Source organism: Planococcus citri, chromosome 4, assembly GCF_950023065.1.
Source record: "Planococcus citri chromosome 4, ihPlaCitr1.1, whole genome shotgun sequence".
NCBI lineage: Eukaryota > Metazoa > Arthropoda > Insecta > Hemiptera > Pseudococcidae > Planococcus > Planococcus citri.
Window position 1 is genome coordinate 56,851,976 of NC_088680.1, and position 18,981 is coordinate 56,870,956.

General features: G+C 31.9%; 2 protein-coding genes and 1 non-coding gene across 3 annotated transcripts in view; 1 reads left to right on the forward strand and 2 right to left on the reverse strand.

Moving 5' to 3' along the window:
• Positions 1 to 3,721: 3,721 nt before the first annotated feature.
• pch2 (pachytene checkpoint 2 protein) lies at positions 3,722 to 6,002 on the forward strand. Its single transcript, XM_065360072.1, has 8 exons — positions 3,722 to 3,996; positions 4,090 to 4,264; positions 4,347 to 4,562; positions 4,635 to 4,862; positions 4,931 to 5,124; positions 5,193 to 5,346; positions 5,416 to 5,534; positions 5,612 to 6,002. Exons 1-8 carry the CDS (start codon positions 3,947 to 3,949, stop codon positions 5,781 to 5,783), a joined length of 1,308 nt encoding a protein of 435 aa, XP_065216144.1. The 5' UTR covers positions 3,722 to 3,946; the 3' UTR covers positions 5,784 to 6,002.
• Positions 6,003 to 6,139: 137 nt separating this feature from the next.
• LOC135842559 (follistatin-like) overlaps positions 6,140 to 18,981 on the reverse strand; it is a 38,156-nt gene continuing 25,314 nt past the window's right edge. Inside the window, exons 3-7 of the mRNA XM_065360073.1 lie at positions 10,942 to 11,139; positions 10,627 to 10,851; positions 6,819 to 7,043; positions 6,484 to 6,738; positions 6,140 to 6,406 (exon numbers count right to left, since the gene is read on the reverse strand). Of these exons, the coding sequence (XP_065216145.1) occupies positions 6,354 to 6,406; positions 6,484 to 6,738; positions 6,819 to 7,043; positions 10,627 to 10,851; positions 10,942 to 11,139 (956 nt within the window). The 3' untranslated portion in view covers positions 6,140 to 6,353. The remainder of the gene's footprint in view (positions 6,407 to 6,483; positions 6,739 to 6,818; positions 7,044 to 10,626; positions 10,852 to 10,941; positions 11,140 to 18,981) is intronic.
• On the reverse strand, positions 17,692 to 17,810 carry LOC135846103 (5S ribosomal RNA). Its single transcript, XR_010558881.1, has one exon. It is a non-coding gene; the product is annotated as a 5S ribosomal RNA (ribosomal RNA).

Sequence of the window (18,981 nt, forward strand, 5' to 3'; positions counted from 1 at the left end):
TATAGCAAGTACCCACAATTTCAAAGAATAACATGCAATACTTACATATTTTCAAAATTCGAAAAAAAAACTTCGCATTTTTTGATTATTTGGTAAATTTGGAGGACAATAAACATAAACTAAATCTAATTTCAACTTCCCAAAGGCGATTTTTCAATGTTACTTGAGTCTCTTGTAAAATCTCATTTCAGGACTATTGTTCTTTAAACATACCCCTCACTTCTTAGATATACCTAGGTACATGACATTAATGAAAATTTGTCTAAATTTGAATGGAAACCGAAAAGCATAATATCTGAAATTGCATAGGTATAATATCCTGAATTTTTTTTTTCGCAAATTCTAGTGAAAATTGTTGAAGTATTTTATTAATTTTTTGTGATTTTCAATGGTTTTTCTGTGCCCATTGTATTTTTGAAATCCGTTTTGAGATTTTTTTGCAATACCTACTTACACCTATTTCATGAACAATTCATTTCATTCTCAATAATTTTCAAGTACGAGTAAATATCAATTTTTCATTTTATAAGTAAATGTTTTTGCATTATGTATTCAATTAAACTTTAAATTTTTTAAAAACATTTCATCAACTTGTCCTGGATTTTCAATCTTTTTTACACCAATAAAAGATTTTAGTTACATATTCATGTAAAATTTGATGCCTGAAGTCGTACTACCAGGTAGGATTTAGTGATTTACGAGTATTGAAGTTAATTTTCATCAACTAGAAATTGGTCAGCTTAAAAAAAATAAAAGCGAGCAAGAGCGGTGCAATGATAAGTCCATGAAAATATAACCTTGCTGGAAGTAAGATTAGAGAACTAGGTACATGGAGTATACTTTTAAGATGTTCTTTCGGGGATTAGAAATATTCTGGAACTGAAACCATCCATTTACATACCTCCTAAGCCCTCAATTTTTTTTCAATACCCGCATTTGCACAACTTCTGTAACTTTTCTCGAAAACCTTGTCTTATTTTTGCAAACTACGCACCTTATAATATGTACTTAGGTACTACACGTAAGTTCCATTTATTAACAACTTGAGGAAAAAAAATCATCATAACGTAATTTTTATCTATACCAAGACCATCAAGGTTTATTTCACAATGAAACCCTTACTCAGGGTGTAAAAACAGTTGTTCTTATCAGCAGGGTATAAAACAGGTGTAACTCGATTAAATGGAATTTAACACAGTTACTTTATTGATAATGGTTCATTAATTAAACGGCAAGAAAATATCATCAATTATCCTTAAAGAAACCTTAAATCAAATCACGCACGAAAGTGAATTTTAAAAGGAAACGCTTAAATAAACGAATTCCACAACGAGAAAACTCCATCAAACTAACTTTACACATCATCGTTTGACGTACGTACAACATTATACACGTCAGCAAAGGCGGCAAGAACTGTGGGGGGTGGGAAGGGGGGGTGCCCGTTGAAGAGAAAAGGGCTAACATCATCAAATGACGCGACGATAAGGAGAGCGAAATGCTATAATAAATTCCGCAGGTACACCGGTGCATTAAAGCAGCACGTAAATCTCAACGACACGGTGCGGTACGGGCGGAGGCGCCGCACAGCATCCCCGTGGCAATGATATATGATCATAAATTAGAGTCAAAAAATTTGATATAATTAAAAATTTCATAATTAATTACGGCGCGAGAGACGCGGCAAACTTACGAACCCCTTTTTTTAATTCTTGTAAGTCCATAAAAAAAAAAATAAGAGATAAAATGTTAAAGAACATACACCTTACAAAAAGCACTGACATGGCGCTGTTTCAACTTTTCCAAACGGTGGTGGTGGCTTGTATCTCCCCGGAGATGATTTTTGGTAGACATTCTTCTCCGACGATAGGATAAAGAAAGACCGGATAATATATTTATCCCAAAGTAAAAAGCAGGCGAATTTTCCCTCTTTTAAATGAACATTTTACGCGTTGGAGCATAGCCAAATCTTTCGCCATTCCTTACTCTCTTAGAGGCTTATCACATTCAAAACCTTTATTCTTTTTTTACTTTATAACGACGTGTTTACTAGTTTAGAATGTTAATAGCCATACAGTTTGAATTTAAATGCATGTCTTGTAAGGCAAAAAAAAAAAGAAAAAATAACATTACAGAAGAGCAAATGTTTTCTGAGGGTTGCGTGTAAAAAAAAAACAGTCGCGACTCTGCATGGTAGGGGTTTTTAGGAAAATTTCTTAGAAGAAATATGTACACATAGGTAGGGTAAATAAGTAAGTCTACAAACTATCGCGTATTCGTTTTGAAGTTTATGGAGGGTTAACTCGTCTTCTTAGTTGTTTAACATTTTACGCGTGTTCGTTGCCTGTACCTACCTTACCTTCCGAGAATGATTAGAATAACTGAGTATACGGATTAGAAATGCATGAAGAATACGATCGATGAAGTGAATGGTTTGAATATGCAATTGTGTGTATAATTAATTTATCGAGAATCATACCAGGATAATAGCATCGGTGATTCGATGAAATAGTAATAAGTTAGACCGAACGATTTAGACCTATATTTCATTCGATAAATGAAATGTCTTTAATGAACCGTATCTGTTTTCATTCTCATCTAACTTTAAACTACGCTTAGAAACAGAAACCAATCAAAGTAAAATCTTACCGAAGGACACTTGGATGATTTCAAAATTTTCATCACGTTTCGATATCAACGACGAACATGTCTGAATCCAAATTAATCTGAATTGAGTAGTTGTGTGGTTGAATATTTTTTTATTTTTTGATGAGATTTTATCATACGTTTTGAATGGGGAAAAAAATAGATGAGTTGAGTAGACGATACTGGCATTTGAGATTAAACTTTACCTACTTTTTAGCAGCCTATTTTGTTCTATCGAAAAAAAAAGGAAAGAATACAAATTTGTTTGCCAGAAATTTTTTCTTTCAACAGTTTCAACTCATATTGGTTTATTGAAAAAAAAAAACTGATTTGTTACTGTTAGTCTTCTGAACTCACATGAAATGAAATTGATCTGTATCTTCGTCGTAGTAATTTTTTCTCATCAAATTAATTGAAATGAAGGCTCGTTCATTTATAACTTGAAAAAGATAAATGAAATATATACATACTACGTAGTATATACGTTTTATTTTTTTTTTTTTTTATTCTTTTTTGTTTGCTTGAAATGCTCGACATAATCGTATAATTGATCAATATTCAATTTTCACGACTTTTCATTGAAAATTCTCAACTAAGGAGTGAATTTTTGAAGATTACCATGAGATTACCTATTATTCAATCAATAGTTTGTTTTCGAATTTAAAATTCAATTACATCAGAATTGAGATATTATAGAAAATGGTACCGAAGTCCAAAATCCAAATCCAAACCAAACCAAACTGAAACTAATAACTACGTCGTTTCTCGTCAAACTTGAAATTATTCTGCATCAGGCATCAGCCATCAGTGATGATAAATAAAATGGAAAATCATTTTAAAAATGATTTTAAAAGATGAAAAGAAAAATATCATCATTCTACTTAGTACTTTTCCTTGCATTTGTTTCAAATTTATAATTTATTTTTATTTTTTTAAATTACAAATTTAAAGTCAAAATTGTAAATTCGTTGTAATTACAGTACAAATTACGAAATTACCTTACGAAACTTGTCGTACCAGTTAATGCGATAAGCTAAAAAACAATTTCCGAGAAAAATGGCGCGCTTTTTGTTCAAGATTTTTATCACCAAAAAGAAAACATTGCAACATTTTTGAGTCATCAATTTTCTGGAATTCTTAGAATTCTAATCGAATTTCTAGTAATTTTATTGTAAAATAACAGGAAGGGGTTATCACAACTCGTGGTAATGTGCATTTGTACCAGCGAGCAATATTCAAATTCCTATTTCAAGTTCAACGTTCTTTCTATACGAGCATCATTCTGTGTTATCAAATTGTCGAGATGAAAATGAAGTGCGTTGTTCATGTTGAAGTTATACAACACTCGAATAGGTAATTAATTTTTAATATAGTTATTTGAGAAGTTTACTTTCGTTATAAGAATGTTTATACAACCTTGTTATAATCTCAATTTTCATATTGAAGTAATGTGGAAGCTAAAGATCTGGAGTGTTTGGTGGACCAAGAACTGCAAGACCTCGGTTCAGTACGTCCTGGCCAATCCATGACTTCCGTCCAATTCACCTCAGATATACTCAAGAAGAACATAATCAGTGTAAAGATTAGTGAAAGTTCCGAATTAGCTCATAATTATAATTTGGTAAGAATAAACTACTTATCAAGATATGTTCGTATCAAATTCGAACCACAATTATTATTCATGTAACGTTCGATCGTTTCAGGATCCAGAAAATCTAACGAATTTATCGCTAGACAAAGTTAGTTTACAATTTCACACGTATCGTTTGGAAGAAGAAGAAATACAAAGTGAACAATTGAATATATCCAGCGATGGCGATAATGAAACAATCTCAGCTGCGAATTACTGCCTCTTACCTCATGTTTCATTTCATGGCATTTGGGAGAATTTAATATACGACAATAATATCAAAGAAAACGTGAGTATATTTCAATCGATCAACATAATGTTAATTTATTCGTAATTTTAAAGTGTCCCTATGTTGTTTTAGTTGTTAGATTATGCCAGCACGTCGATGATATTCTCTCAATATAAAGTAAACACGAATGTAATCTCGTGGAATCGTGTTATATTACTGTATGGTCCACCAGGAACGGGGAAAACATCTTTGTGTAAAGGATTAGCTCAAAAATTATCCATCCGATTGAAGAAAAATTACAAGATAGCTGAATTCATCGAAATAAATAGCCATAGTTTATTTTCTAAATATTATTCGGAGGTAATACTTCATTTTTTTACATTTTCTTTTCATTTCGTTCTAATTGACTGTGGTATTGTTCCTTTCAGAGTGGAAAATTAGTGATGCAGATGTTTTCAAAAATCAAAGAACATTTAGAATACGGCGAATCTTTGGTGTGTGTTTTAATCGACGAAATAGAAAGTTTAACTCATGCTAGAAATGCTTGTATGAACGGTGCCGAACCTTCGGATTCGATTCGTGTAGTAAACGCTATTCTAACGCAGCTAGATCAGATACGAAGGTGAAATTCTATTCATTTTTATTATTCGAGCGAAAAACAGCGTTTTATAATCGAGTATATTATTGCAGGTATCCGAATGTGCTCATTTTAACTACATCGAATTTAAAAAGTGCCATCGACGTAGCTTTCGTCGATCGTGCTGATTTACAAATTTACGTTGGACCGCCATCGAAACGCGCCATTTATGAGATATTTGTATCGTGTTTGAAAGAATTAATCAGAGTAAGATTATTTATCAGATGTTTTTTACAGTATCGCCGGCCAACGTCATAATGCAATTTTCCGTTACAGGTCAACTTAATCAAGTTGGAAACCGAAATAGATTTTTTATCTGTAGATTGTTTATCTGAATCTGAAGAAAAAAGCGACGTTAATTTTACCGTTAGTCGAGAATTATTCGAAGTAGCTAAGTAAGTTGCATATCAGGCTACTCGGAACATTTTAGAATTTATTCTTCAATTTTTTAAAAATTTATATTTGCTTACAGATCGTGCGATGGATTGAGTGGGAGAATATTACGTAAACTTCCATTTTTAGCATATTCTTCGTATTCGAAATCGGAGAAGAAATCTATAAATAATTACATTCAAGCCTTACAATCTGCCGTTGACCAATATCGTGCGAATAACAAGAGTATCTTCGGTGTACACTGCCAGTAATTGTCACCATTCTTGAACTCGTCAAGTTTTAATACTTCTATGACGTTAATCGTCGTTTTATCGTGTTTTATCATTTTTTAAAACGCAAAATGTTGCCTTATTTATTTTTTCATTCTCATTTTATTATAAATGTAGATTTTAAGTTTTATGTTGCGAGTAAGGTTGGTGTAGTGAACAAGTAGTTTTTAAGTGAATATATTTTACAAGTTTTATTTCCGATGAACGTTTGTCTTGTCTATAATTAAGATTAGTTTTTCGAAGTGTTTTTGATAACTATAGCTGTGAAATGAATACCTGAACAAAATTACACTTAGGTATTTGTACGAAGAATAATAATATTCTTCGACAAACCCACATTTCCTAGATCGATTAAAATATATTTTAAAGCTTTGGATTTCTGATTTCAAGTCTTAGAAACATCCGATCTTAAATTTTATTAATGAAAATAAATTATTAATCGATGAATGTAGATAATTATACTAAACTTATTGCTTAAAATTACATCTTCTACTAATGTACAAATAGACTAAATTACAGGTGGGACTGTGAACGAAACTGGTGTCTTCGAATTCACCCAAATTTGCCCATAACCGAATTATCTAAAAATTCTAACGATTTATTTCCTGCAACAGAAAGTTCGTAATACGTATTAAATCTCAAATGGAATAATTGTTATTTTTAATCGTTTGGCTATATGTACCTGTTTGACATGATGCGGCAAATTGTGTCTCGACTACGTATCCTAAACGACAAGAATCTTCAACCATAAAACACCACGAGTCGTAGGTTTGATTATTAGTGCCACAAATCGGACCTCCCATTTCTCTACGTATGGCTGCTGCTGTTTTCCATTTTGGGCACTCGGAACAAGATACGCAACGTGGTAAATTGCTAGCTTTATGCATTAGGCATTTCTCTCCGCGAGGACACCGGATATTTTTACAACTTGCATTGCCTAGTGATGAAAGATACTAATGTGTAAAAGGCAATGTTTATCGAAAAAAAATTTAATATTGGGTTAATTTAAAAGCGTACTTTTGCAACGGCCTTCGTATGCTGTAGTAATGGACCGACCATTGAGACAAGAAATTTGTCGAAGATGACAAGCGCTACGATATGTTATGCCATCGATACCGCAAACTCTTCGAGGATTGGATGGAGTTCGATTAGAACAGAAATTGCATTTCACGCAATGGGCATTCAAGTTTTGATCTTGGACGCAGGATTTATCTGCGGGGCATTTTACATTTTGGCAGGAACCTGAAATGCAGAGGGAAAATTGTGATTAAATTCAGTATGTATAGAAAATAATCATTTCACTTTCATCGTAAGAAAATGTTTCGACATGAATTTAATAATTTCAGTTCCCTATATTGGTCTTGAATTTAGATAGGTATTCGTCATAATTCATCTAAACATTTCAAATACCCGCCCCCTGAGGGGGCTGGGACCAAACTGATTGCGGCTTTCTTACTTACTGGGTGGGTAGATATTGTAAAAATTTTTTTAGCAAAATCGAAGGACATGACCCAAATACGTTGGTTGAGTTGACATGGAATGACCCACCTCAAAAGTGGGTTTTTGGCCAGCTTTTTTTAAAATTGAAAAATCAAAATAATCAAAAGTTTACCGTTTGTGAAGTGGATAAACTCGTTGAACAGGTGGAGTATAATACACGAATCGATTTTTAGTTGCCCAATTTTATATGTAAAGAATTTCTTAAAATTTTAGTAACAGAGTAAAACTTTCAGACAATTTTTTCATAAAACGCGCTTCCTCCGCAATTTGATTTCTTTGCCATTTTAGTAAACATGAAGTAAGAAATTATGACAGGAAAAGAAAGGTCTTATTAGGGCATTGGCAAAAAAAACTAGACTTTCTGGCAAATTTGACAAAAAAAAGTATTTCTGTTGATTTTTACAAAAAATTGGTCTTTTAGCAATTTTTTCAAAACATCAGGATTTTTGATGAAAATAAAAAAACAGTTTTTTTGCAGTAAATTTTGATAAATACAAACAGCTTTTTTGCCACAAACATAGCAAGACTTCCAGGAAGTTTTGAACAAAAAAAGGGATTTTCTGCAATTTTAGCAAAAAAACAAGACATTTTTGGAAAATCAAAAATGATTTTTCAGGTAACTTTACAGATTTTTTGCAATTTCAACAATTAAATTTTTTACGAACAAAAATTTATAGAATTACTCAAAATGTTTACAAAACAAGTGTTTTTTCCAATTTTGGCAAAAAAAACAAATATTTTTTGCAGTTTTGTTTTTGAAAAAAAAGGTAGTAATTTTGGGAAAATAGCTGTTTTTTAACAACAAAAATGCCACATTTTCTGAAAATTTTGACCAAAAAAAGCAGATTTTTAAAAACGGGTTTTCTGTAATTTTGGAAAAAACAAGACATTTTTGGAAAATCGAAAACGATTTTTCAGGTAACTTTACAGATTTTTTGCAATTTCTACAATAAAATTTTTTACGAACAAAAATTTATAGAATTATTTAAAATGTTTACAAAATAAGTGTTTTTTTCCAATTTTGGCAAAAAAAACAAATATTTTTTGCAGTTTTGTTTTTGAAAAAAAAGGTAGTAATTTTGGGAAAATAGCTGTTTTTTAACAACAAAAATGCCACATTTTCTGAAAATTTTGACCAAAAAAAGCAGATTTTTAAAAACGGGTTTTCTGTAATTTTGGAAAAAACAAGACATTTTTGGAAAAGCGAAAAATGTTTACAAAATAAGCGGTTTTTTCCAATTTTGGCAAAAAAACAAATATTTTTTGCAGTTTTGTTTTTGAAAAAAAAGTAGCAATTTTAGTAAAATAGCTGTTTTTTAACAACAAAAATACCATATTTTCTGAAAATAGTGACCAAAAAAAACAAATCTTTTGCCATGAACACAGCTCGACTTGCAGGAAATTTTGAACAAAAAAAAGGGTTTTCTGCAATCTTGGCAAAAAAAAACAAGATTTACCTAGAAGCAAAAACAAATTTTTGGGTAGTTCTGATTTTTTTAAAAAAGAAACAGATTTTGTGCAACTTTAACAATTTTAGATTTTTTACGAACAAAAATGTTTGAAATTTCTAGAAATTTTGATAAAAAAAAACAAAAATTTTTTTAGAAGTTTTGATTTGAAAAAAAAGTTACAATTTTGGCAAAATAGCTGTTTTTAACAACACAAATGCTACTTTTTCTACAATTGTGGCGAAAAAACCACTCTTTTAGTCTTTTTGGCAATTTTGACGATTCAGCGTTTTTACAAAAAAGTAGGATTTTTTGCAATTTTTTCAAATAATTAGCTTTTTTGGTTAACATACCTAATTTTGATTAAAAAATTGAAAAATTTTTGCAATTTTTACAAAAAAAAACTGGATTTTTGCGACAGAAAGTAAGACTTTTTGAAAACATTGACCAGAAAAACAATTTTTTGCAATTTTGGCAAAAACAGTAGTCTTTTTAGCAAGTTTGATTTTTAGAAATGTTTTTTTGACAGTATTGACAAAACATGGATCTTTTTTACCACAAAATAAGATTTATTGCAATTTTGGAAAAAATCAAGATTCTTGGTAATTTTGATTAAAAACGGTACTTTTTCAAATTTAATTTGAAAAGTTTTTTTTGGAATTTTTTGCAAAAAATAAAACTTTTTGGCAATGTTGCATTTTTGTCAAATAATTAGATTTTTTGTTCAGAATAATTTTTGGAAATTATTTTTTGCAATTTTGCCAAAAACAGTAGTCTTTTTAGCAATTTTGATTTTTAGAAAAGTTTTTTTTGACAGTGTTGACAAAACATGGATTTTCTTACCAAAAATTGGACTTTTTGCAATTTTGGAAAAAAAATCAAGATTTTTGGTAATTTTTATTGCAAAAAACTGTGCGTTTTTTTGCAAATTTTACAAAAAAACAGTTTTTTCTGGAATTCTTTGCAAAAAAACAAAACTTTTTGACAATTTTCATAAAAAAAGTAGGATTTTTTGCAATTTTGGCAAAAAAATAAAACTTTTTGGAAAGTTGACCAAAAAAACTGGTGTTTCTTGCAGTTTCCAAGATTCAGGGACTAAGTACTTATCTTATGCATAGGGACACAAACATTGTATGGAACCAGGAAACTTTTTTTTGAAATAGAGCCAGAGATCACTGGAAAAATAATTCTATTACAAAATTGAAAATCATCAATAATTTTTTTTCACATTTGTAAGGTAGGTACTAGGTAGTAGGTACCTATGTACTTGTTGCATAAATTAAATTTCTCTGATCTTTTTCAACTTCGGAAGGCTGTTCAGTGTTCCACTTATTTTGGACTTGAGAAAAAATCAAAAATGGTAATTATTTTCCCACAAAATTCAACAAGGGGGCGGGGAGAGAAGCGCAAAAAACCCATATTGTTATGTTGAATTCAATCAGTAGGTAAGTATGTCTTTCAACGTCCATTAGGCACATTCATCCAAAACTCAACATATTCATTTATAAATTACTTATAACGGTCTTAGAAAAATATTTTTACACACCCCTTGCTGAATTTATTGTTTGCCAATTTCGGTAGGTTATTTTTCACTGGAAGAATACTTACCTAAACCTATATATTTAGCAAACAATTTTTATAACCTTTTTTCTTAATCCCACCAACGTAAACATGCATTATTTAGATTTTAATAGTATTTCCGCCTCGATAAATAAAACGCCTCCGTATCCTACGAGTATTATTTTTTTCAATTGTCTAGACGTTATTTTTTTCGAAACCCTTTAAGTGTTCGTTAGAGAGAATTTCGTTTCGGGTTGATTTTTTCGTTCATCGCCAAAAATCCTACAACGTTTACGAATAAAATCAGCGATGATTACTTTGACATAATCCGTAGTAGTTGACGTTTAAAGTCTGATCGTTTGTTCTGCAGGCTCTTTTCTTCAAACGACACAACGACTTGTAAGTTCTGGCATCTGTACCGCAGACTGGACCTTTTTTGGTATTTTTCTGATGTTTACATTTCGGAGCACAAATGCAAGTTGGCCGGTCCTGTTTAACGACGCATTTTTTTCCAACTTCGCATTGTAGACTTTCGCAAGTTTCTGTTCAAGTAGGCAGATAAAATTTTAGAAAAAAAATACCAACTTTAAAGATCTAGATCTAGATATAGGAGCTTGTGTGCTCGTCTGTACCTTTGCAGGGCTTGCAAGGGACACCATCGCCCATAGCTCGCAAGAAGAACAACAATTGAGGGCGGTAATCTTCTGCAGTGTACGCTGTGCTGGCATCTGTTTCACTGCAGCAGTTTTCCTGCGATATGTTATTCTTTAGGATTTCCTTGCAGTAGCCTTTTTTATTCGTCATCTTCGTCCAACATATACCTCCTAGAACTGAAATGAAAATAATCCATTAGCTAATCGAATTTGTAAAATGGTAGGTAGCCTATACACTTAATCAGATGTGTCCACTGTCCAGTAACAGAACAGCTAATCATACGTATGTAAACCAGTTGTAGGCGATTTTATAATAAAATATTTGTAATGTGCAATGTATAAAATTAAAATTGATGGCATCGATGAAGAAAAATACCCGAATTACTATACAGCCATAAGATCAAATGTACCTCCAACACCGATCCGAATAATAACACACAGGAAGATTAGAAAGAATATGATGGACTGGAAAAACAACTTTTCTCGCTCGTCCTGTGTAATTTATACATTGTATTTATAAGGGAAATTAGCTCGGTTATTTTGTTGAAAAACACCGACTAACGTATTCCAACAAGTTGTCCGCAATAATAGGTTAGGTACCTACATTGATTCCGTCATTGACAACGTATTATTATAATTTGTAGTCTCTGGATATAGTGTCTATGTTTGAGTAGATCGTATATCCCTGCAGCGGATCTTAATTTCTCATTTATCGCATGACTAGTTAAAGAGTTGCATTTTTTTAAAGGAGCGGCTCGACGCACGAGTGCATTGATGTTAACACATTGTAACACGACAAGGTAAACTAGTAGGATAATATTTTGCACATTTCGCCAGCTCGATATTTTAATTAGATCTCCGCAGTGTGCTTTCGAAGCTCGTATGTAATTACCCCGAGATGGATATGATTTTCTTGACAGTGTCGAGAGCTCAACTTGCGGTTAATGTACCACTACTTATACCTATCTCGAGATACACGCCCGAAGCGAGTTTTTTCCCTGCTTCGGTGGATTTTTTAATACATTTCTCGCGTGTCTGCTGGATCGATCGACGAGAAACGTAGTATGCTAATTATTATTCGCGATTTTACCAGCTCGAGACGCGAGAACGTCGAACATTGTATGTTTTATACCTAGTCCTCTATAGAGTCAATGTACATTACAACCAACATTGGTGCACGTATAACTATAAAAAAAAATACACACACACGCTCGTAAAGAAAGATAATTTATCTGCTAGAGTTCGATGTGTAAGTAATAGTTTCTGTAAAAGACTAAAGACCGGAAGTATTCAAACCTCGGGCTATAGTCTAGTCGAACGATTTACGATGTGCGAAAACACCGATTCTGTATTTTGGTAACCAATGTAAACGAGCAATTAAGACGTAATAAAATTATAATAAATAACACGAATGAAAAAAAAGGCCACAGAAGGAAATTGTGTCTAATTACTGCGAATTTTTCATGCTTATAGATGGTGACTTTTTAGCAGAAACTCCCCCCCCCCCCTCAAGACGCTTTAAAAATTGCTGGAAATAAAGGTGAAAAGCCTCACTATCTTTGGAGTATTGGCAATAGGAGGAGGAGCGCCTTTGGTGGTTTTTTCTGATTTCTGCTCCGTTGTGGGTCATTGACGTAATGAATGCTGTGTTCTCTTCAACGTGTATTGCTGCGAGCCAAAGTCTGCTCATCGTCTTTTGTTTCAGTGTGCAGGAATTTTCTGTGCCATGGATACGGATGAGTCTCTCTATATCTTTCATAGATTAGCCAAGTTGCCAAGTTATCGTACCCTATTATAGGATAACGAGTTAATCGATGTGTTGTTTTAAGTAGGTGCAGATTAGATGTTTATACAGGGTGTCTCATTAGGTGTCTGTTATCATTTTTGAATTTTGCAGGTGTCACATTTCTCGAAACATAGTATTTTGTGTGAATCGGATGATAGTCTTAAAATTAAAGAGGAAGTAGATCTATTGATGTTGAATGAACCAATTTTTGGTGCAGATTTTGGTGCAAATGCTCAAATTAAATAAGTAGAGAAGGTCTCAAAAAAGGAATAGGTAGGTACCTAGTTTAAAAATCCGCATCATTTTATGACGGACGGGACACTTAGTCCAGTCATTTTAGCAAAATTTTTAGTCGAACCTCGGAAAAATTGGGGGAAAGCTGAATTTCACATTATTTGTTCAGATTGATCTAAAGTTGCACGTTCAGCTTTTCTTAAAATGGCGATTTCACCCTTACTAAGAAGGGGGTAAAGTTGTCAATTTTATAAAAATTGTTTTAAAAAATGAAAATCGACAATTTAAAACGTGAATTCGATTCACAGTAGACTCGAAAATATTTTGACCAAAGTTGCACAAATGCACACCGCAACTTGTCTGCAACCCCCGCAAGAGGTCATTAACCTTTGTCAATCTACGTTTTTCGGCTATATCGCCGAAATGAAGGGTCAGAGGAAAAAAAGTGATTGAACTAAAATTATTCCACGCTAAATTTCCTGTAAGCAGGACCAATTTAGTTAAAATATATTTTTCAATTTTTGGTAAATTTTTAAAAGTCAAAATCAAATTTAGGCCAAAAATGAGAAAAAAAATCAAAATTTTACCAAATTGAGCTATAAAGTTGAAATTTTAGACATATTCTATTTTTGACCTGCCAAATCGATTGGAAACGATTTTAAACCGTTTTGAGGAGTTCTGGAGCGTCCAGCACATTTTTGAAACTAGCAATTCTCACCAAATTTCATCAAATGAAGTTGGAAAGCGGAAATTCATTCGGTAAACTAATTTTAATACGCTATGAAGTTGACTGTGAGTAGATTTCAAGCCGTTTTGTAGCCTTCCAGCGAGTTTTTGAAAATTACTGGAGCCTCCAGTAAATTTTTGAAACTTGCGATTTCTATAAAATTTCATCAAATGGAGTTGAAAAGTCGCAAGTTGATTCGGATAGATTTTGTGGCATTTTTTGAAAAACAGAAGTTTCTAAAAATTTGCTGGAGGCTCCAAAACGGATTGAAACTGCCTGCGATCCACCTCAGAATAATGTCAAAGATGGGGTGTCTCTGTTTGGTAAAATTTTATGGAAATTTTGAGCATTGAAAAATCTGCTGGAGGCTCCAGTAATTGCCAAAAAGTCGCTGGAGGCTCCAAAACGACTTGAAATCTACGAGTAGTGGACTTCATAGCATATTGAAATTAGATTACAGAATAAATTTTAGTATTTTAACTACTTTTTATGAAATTTCACGTGTCTAAAATCTGTTGGAGGCTCTAAGAATTTTCGAAAAATCTCTGGAGGCTCCAAAATGACTTGAACCAACCTGCAGTCGACTTGATAGCGTATATAAATTGGAATACACAGTAAATTTTGGATTTACAGCTCTTGTAAGTAAATTTTTATGGATATTTTGAGCATTGAAATATCTGCTGGAGGCTCCAGTAATTTCCAAAAAGTAGCTAGAGACTCCAAAACGACATGAAATACACTTGCAGTTGAATCCCTAGCGTATTGAAATTAGTTTACATAATGAATTTTAGCTTTTCAACTGCTTTTGAAGAAATTTTGTGGGAATTTCAAGTTTCAAAAATGTGCTAGAGGCTCCAGAACTCCTCAAAACGGGTTGAAATCGTTTCCAATCGATTTGGTAGGTCAAAAATTGAATATGTCCCAAATTTCAGCTTTATAGCTCAATTTGGTAAAATTTTGATTTTTTTCTCATTTTTGGCCTAAATTTGATTTTCAAAAATTTACCAAAAATCGAAAAATATATTCTAACTGAACTGGTCATGCTTACAGGAAATTTTACGTATAATAATTTTTGGTTCAATCACTTTTTATCCTCCGATCCTTCATTTTGGCGATCCAGCCGAAAAACCAGTATCGGCAAAGGTTAATGACCTCTTGCGGGGGTAGCCGGCAAGTTGCGGGGTGCAACTTTTGACGGGTTGTTTTAGAGACCAATCTGAACAAATAATGTGAAATTCAGCTTTCTCCCAATTTTTTCGAAGTTCGACTAGAAATTTTGCTAAAAAGACTAGACTAAATAGAGAAGGTCTCAAAAAAAGGAATAGGTACCTAGTTTAAAAATCCGCATCATTTTATGAAGAAGAAGACACTACATCTCACACTTGTTTTTTTTTCAACTGCTTCACCAAAAATAAGCAAATTTTTCAAAATTGTCAAAAGAATAAGTAAGTATATTTTTGAAGAAAAAAAAATAATGAAAATTATTATAAAAAAATAAGAGAATTTATGTACTTCTTTATCGTCAGTTCAATCTCGAAATAATGTAATTTAATTTTAGAGTCTTTTCCGTTCAACTTGAGCATAAAGGTAGGTACCAGACTTTATTTTCAAATTTCAGAGTTACCTACTAGGATTGACTACACTTTTTTTTCAAAACTATTCTTATTTTATTGTACGAGCTATTTTCGGAATCGTATTTCACCCACGTGAAAATGAAGTTACGCCTACGTATTGTGTTTGGGTTGAAATTTCAATTTGAAATAAAACCCTCGAATCGCAAAGTAAAAATCTGCCCCCTAATCTCTATTATTAACTTCCGTTCATGAATTTTTTGTTAAAATACCAGCTCGTACGTTACGAAGTTAATACCATCTGTTTTTTCTTGATAAAGAAATTTTCATTTTTTGTTTCCGAAAAGTATTTTTCATATTTACAAAAATACAAATACTTTCCTAAGTTACTCTGTTGTGATTCTAAGAGAGAAATCGATTCGTAAATTTTGGGTAGCTAATACCAACTCATCATTCAATAAAAAAAAATTCTCAAACAAAACGCTAGAAAAGCTGAAAAAATGATGTTTAACATCTACATAAGATACTCGACTAAAGTTTTGAAATTTTTTTTAGCCATTTTAACGTATTTTCATGATGTACAAAAATTATAATTTTTTTTTTTTTAAATATTTAATCGCAGGAAAAAATCTTGTAAGGACGAAAGATCTATAACAGATGATGAATAGGTATTTCAGAATAATTTATAAGCTTGTATTGCTTCTAAATTAAGAAATTTCTAGTTGTTTTTCATAGTTTGCATTGTTTTAAAATAATAAAATTTACAAAATTTCAAATCAATTTCCCGAATTCCCCATCGCTACAATTTCATAAAGTTTTCAATAAAATTTTCAGAATTTTGCATTGCTGCTGAGTTAGTTTGCAATCAATTTTTAGAATTCACATTGCCTCTAAATAGTCAAATTTTGAATAATTTTTCAGAATTCTTATTGTCTTTAAATTAAAAAATTTCAAATTCAATTTTCAAGTTCATATTGTCCACAAATTGTAAAACGTTTACTCAATTTTTGGAATTCACATTGCCTCCAATTTTTCAGAATTCTCATCTTCTTCATAAATATTACAATACTTATTTCATATAATTTTCAAGTTCACATTATCTGCAACTTACAGAACTTTTAATCAATTTTTGGAATTCTCAGCGTCTCTAATTGTAAATACAAATTTTCATATTATTTTTTTTAGAATTTCCATTGTCTTCAAATTTATAAATTTTCAAACCAATTTTCAGAACTTGCTTTTTATTCTAAATTAAGAATTAAATCTTATAAAATATGTTAAGAATTTGCATTGCCTCTAAATTACACGAAAAAAAATATGGGTAATTTTTACAAAAAAATTTAACTAAATACTGGTATTTAGCACAATTAAGTACCAGATCCCATTCAATAATTTTTACTGTAATCGTATAGTAAAAATTATCATTTTAATAAATTTTGCTATAGGTACCAATAGTAAAACTCATTTTGTTTTAATAATTTTTACTAAATCATGATAATAAAAATTACATGTTTCAATTGTACAAAAATCAGTTTAATTACTCATTTTGCAGTAATTTTTAAATTATAAGTAAAAAGTTAAAAATTATTCATGTCAAGGTAATTCTTACTAGATACTTATGGCTATAGGTGGACAAAAAATTAATGAAATGAATTTTTAGTTAGCAAATGATATCATAATTCATAACTCAATTTCAGCATTATTTTTGCCCCATTATCATGTACTCCATAGGTAACTCCAAAGCATTTACCTATCCAATTTTCCTACGAAAAATCGGTCACCTACCTACTTACCTCACGGGGATTCGAACCTGGGCGCCTAAATTTCCTATTCCTACCTACATGCCCTAACCACTCAGCCACAAATTCACTACGAGGGTTAGGGCATTAAAATAATATATTTGTTTAAATGCCCCACCAAACCACTCCCACTTGGAATTTACAGCTAACAGACCGGGGGTGTAACAGGGTAAAATGAAACACAGCTGGTGATGGAATAGACTGGGGGTATAGCGGGGTACAATGAGCGGCAGGTGTTCTACAAGTCCCCTTTTCCCTTTTTTAGGATTTAATGCATTAAAATAATGAACTAAAATTGCAATTACTCAGCAATTACCCATCCGAATTGAATGAAAATTAATCTATTCCCTCCGCCTTAATGATTCTCAAATGGTGTCCAATAGGTACGAAAAACGGTTGGATAGCTTAAGAAAACATTCATTGTAATTGAAATTTCAATTTCTCAAAGCGAAACCAATAGTGTGCTACGCACACTAAAAATTATCAAAATAATGTTGATAAATATTTTGTATGTGGTACTAAAAATCGAATGAAAATATTTTAAGGTTATGAGCAAGAATATCCTGAAAAAAATATTGTTAAAAATTTACAAAAATCAATCAAAAAAAGTTGAGTCAACGATACCAGGTTTTCCCAGGCGGTCACCCATCCAAGTACTAACCTGGCCCAATGCTCCTTAACTTCGGTGATCGGACGAGAACCGGTGTATTCAGCATGGTATGATCGTTGGCGAATATTTACAGTACTTTCACAGTCGAAAAGGTAAGTACAAATTCGCATGAAATCATCAGAAAATCAATAGAAAATTGTAAAAAAAAAATCACCAAAAATCCGTTGGAAAATAAAAAAAGAATTGATACACTGTTGCCAAATTTGCACGAAAACGTGAAAAATTCTTAAAAAATTGAAGAAAAATTAACCTTTTTGTATAAAAAGTTATCAAAAACAAAGTAAAAATATTATTACGTTTTTAAGGGAGAAAATCGCTAGTTTGTCCACCGAGCGATTAGCAAGCGAGAGATAAATAAATAAACATCAAAAATAGACGAGACATTCATCAATCAGCCTTTGAAAATGTTGATTCTGAAGTAGATATCTACATTTCACATTTGAATAAAAAGTTGAGAACGCGTTATCAAATAATCGTAGGTTGATTATACTCGTCTGTAAAATATATTTTATATTATATTGCAGTAAATGCGGCATTTTAAGTAGTTTTTAAACGAGCATTTAGTACGATCACGCCATATGATAATAGTCGTATATTCGAGTTAGAACGTCTCACATTGAATGAAATTATGAAACAACACCTGAAAGCCCACCTAGAAGGATACAGTACTCGTTACTTACGAGTGTTATAGGCGTTATATGCTCTCGTATTAGCACTGCCGCTGATGGAGACAAATTGCACATTTGAGCAATTTAATACACCGATTGGCTAATTCGAATCCCTACATCTATTACCTAGCTCATATTAAAGATGACCGTATAAACGACGTTTATTGTTGTTGGTTTTTTAATGAATCGAAGTACCTATATACTATCGCTATAAAAATCTATTTGTCTGAGTGAATTAGATATGAGCTTGGATGAGGGTGAGTCTATATGGATTTCTCGATGGTATAGTTCTTGTCAAATTAGGTAGATGATCGCTTTATAGGTACGCTCGACGTGGCTGATAAAGCTACACAAAATTCCTAGTAAATATAACGATTAGCTATACACAGGGAGAGATATTTGTCTGCGACTTATTATTTATAATTTTTCCGATAAATTTTACGACGAAGACGACGCGACTAAACACCTAAAATATCGTATATTTGTGGTGTGATTATGGTTTTCGCACTGCATAGTTAAAGATGAGAGGGAATTTTTTCATATGTATGTTTTATTCTAATTGAA

What these genes read in the sequence shown, in the direction of transcription:
- pch2 (XM_065360072.1), top strand. Translation starts at nt 3,947, where the DNA reads ATGAAAATGAAGTGCGTTGTTCATGTTGAAGTTATACAACACTCGAAT. An exon ending in GTTATACAACACTCGAATAG is followed by an intron (nt 3,997 to 4,089) that starts GTAATTAATTTT and finishes TTCATATTGAAG; the next exon opens with TAATGTGGAAGCTAAAGATC. An exon ending in GTTTGAAAGAATTAATCAGA is followed by an intron (nt 5,347 to 5,415) that starts GTAAGATTATTT and finishes TTTCCGTTACAG; the next exon opens with GTCAACTTAATCAAGTTGGA.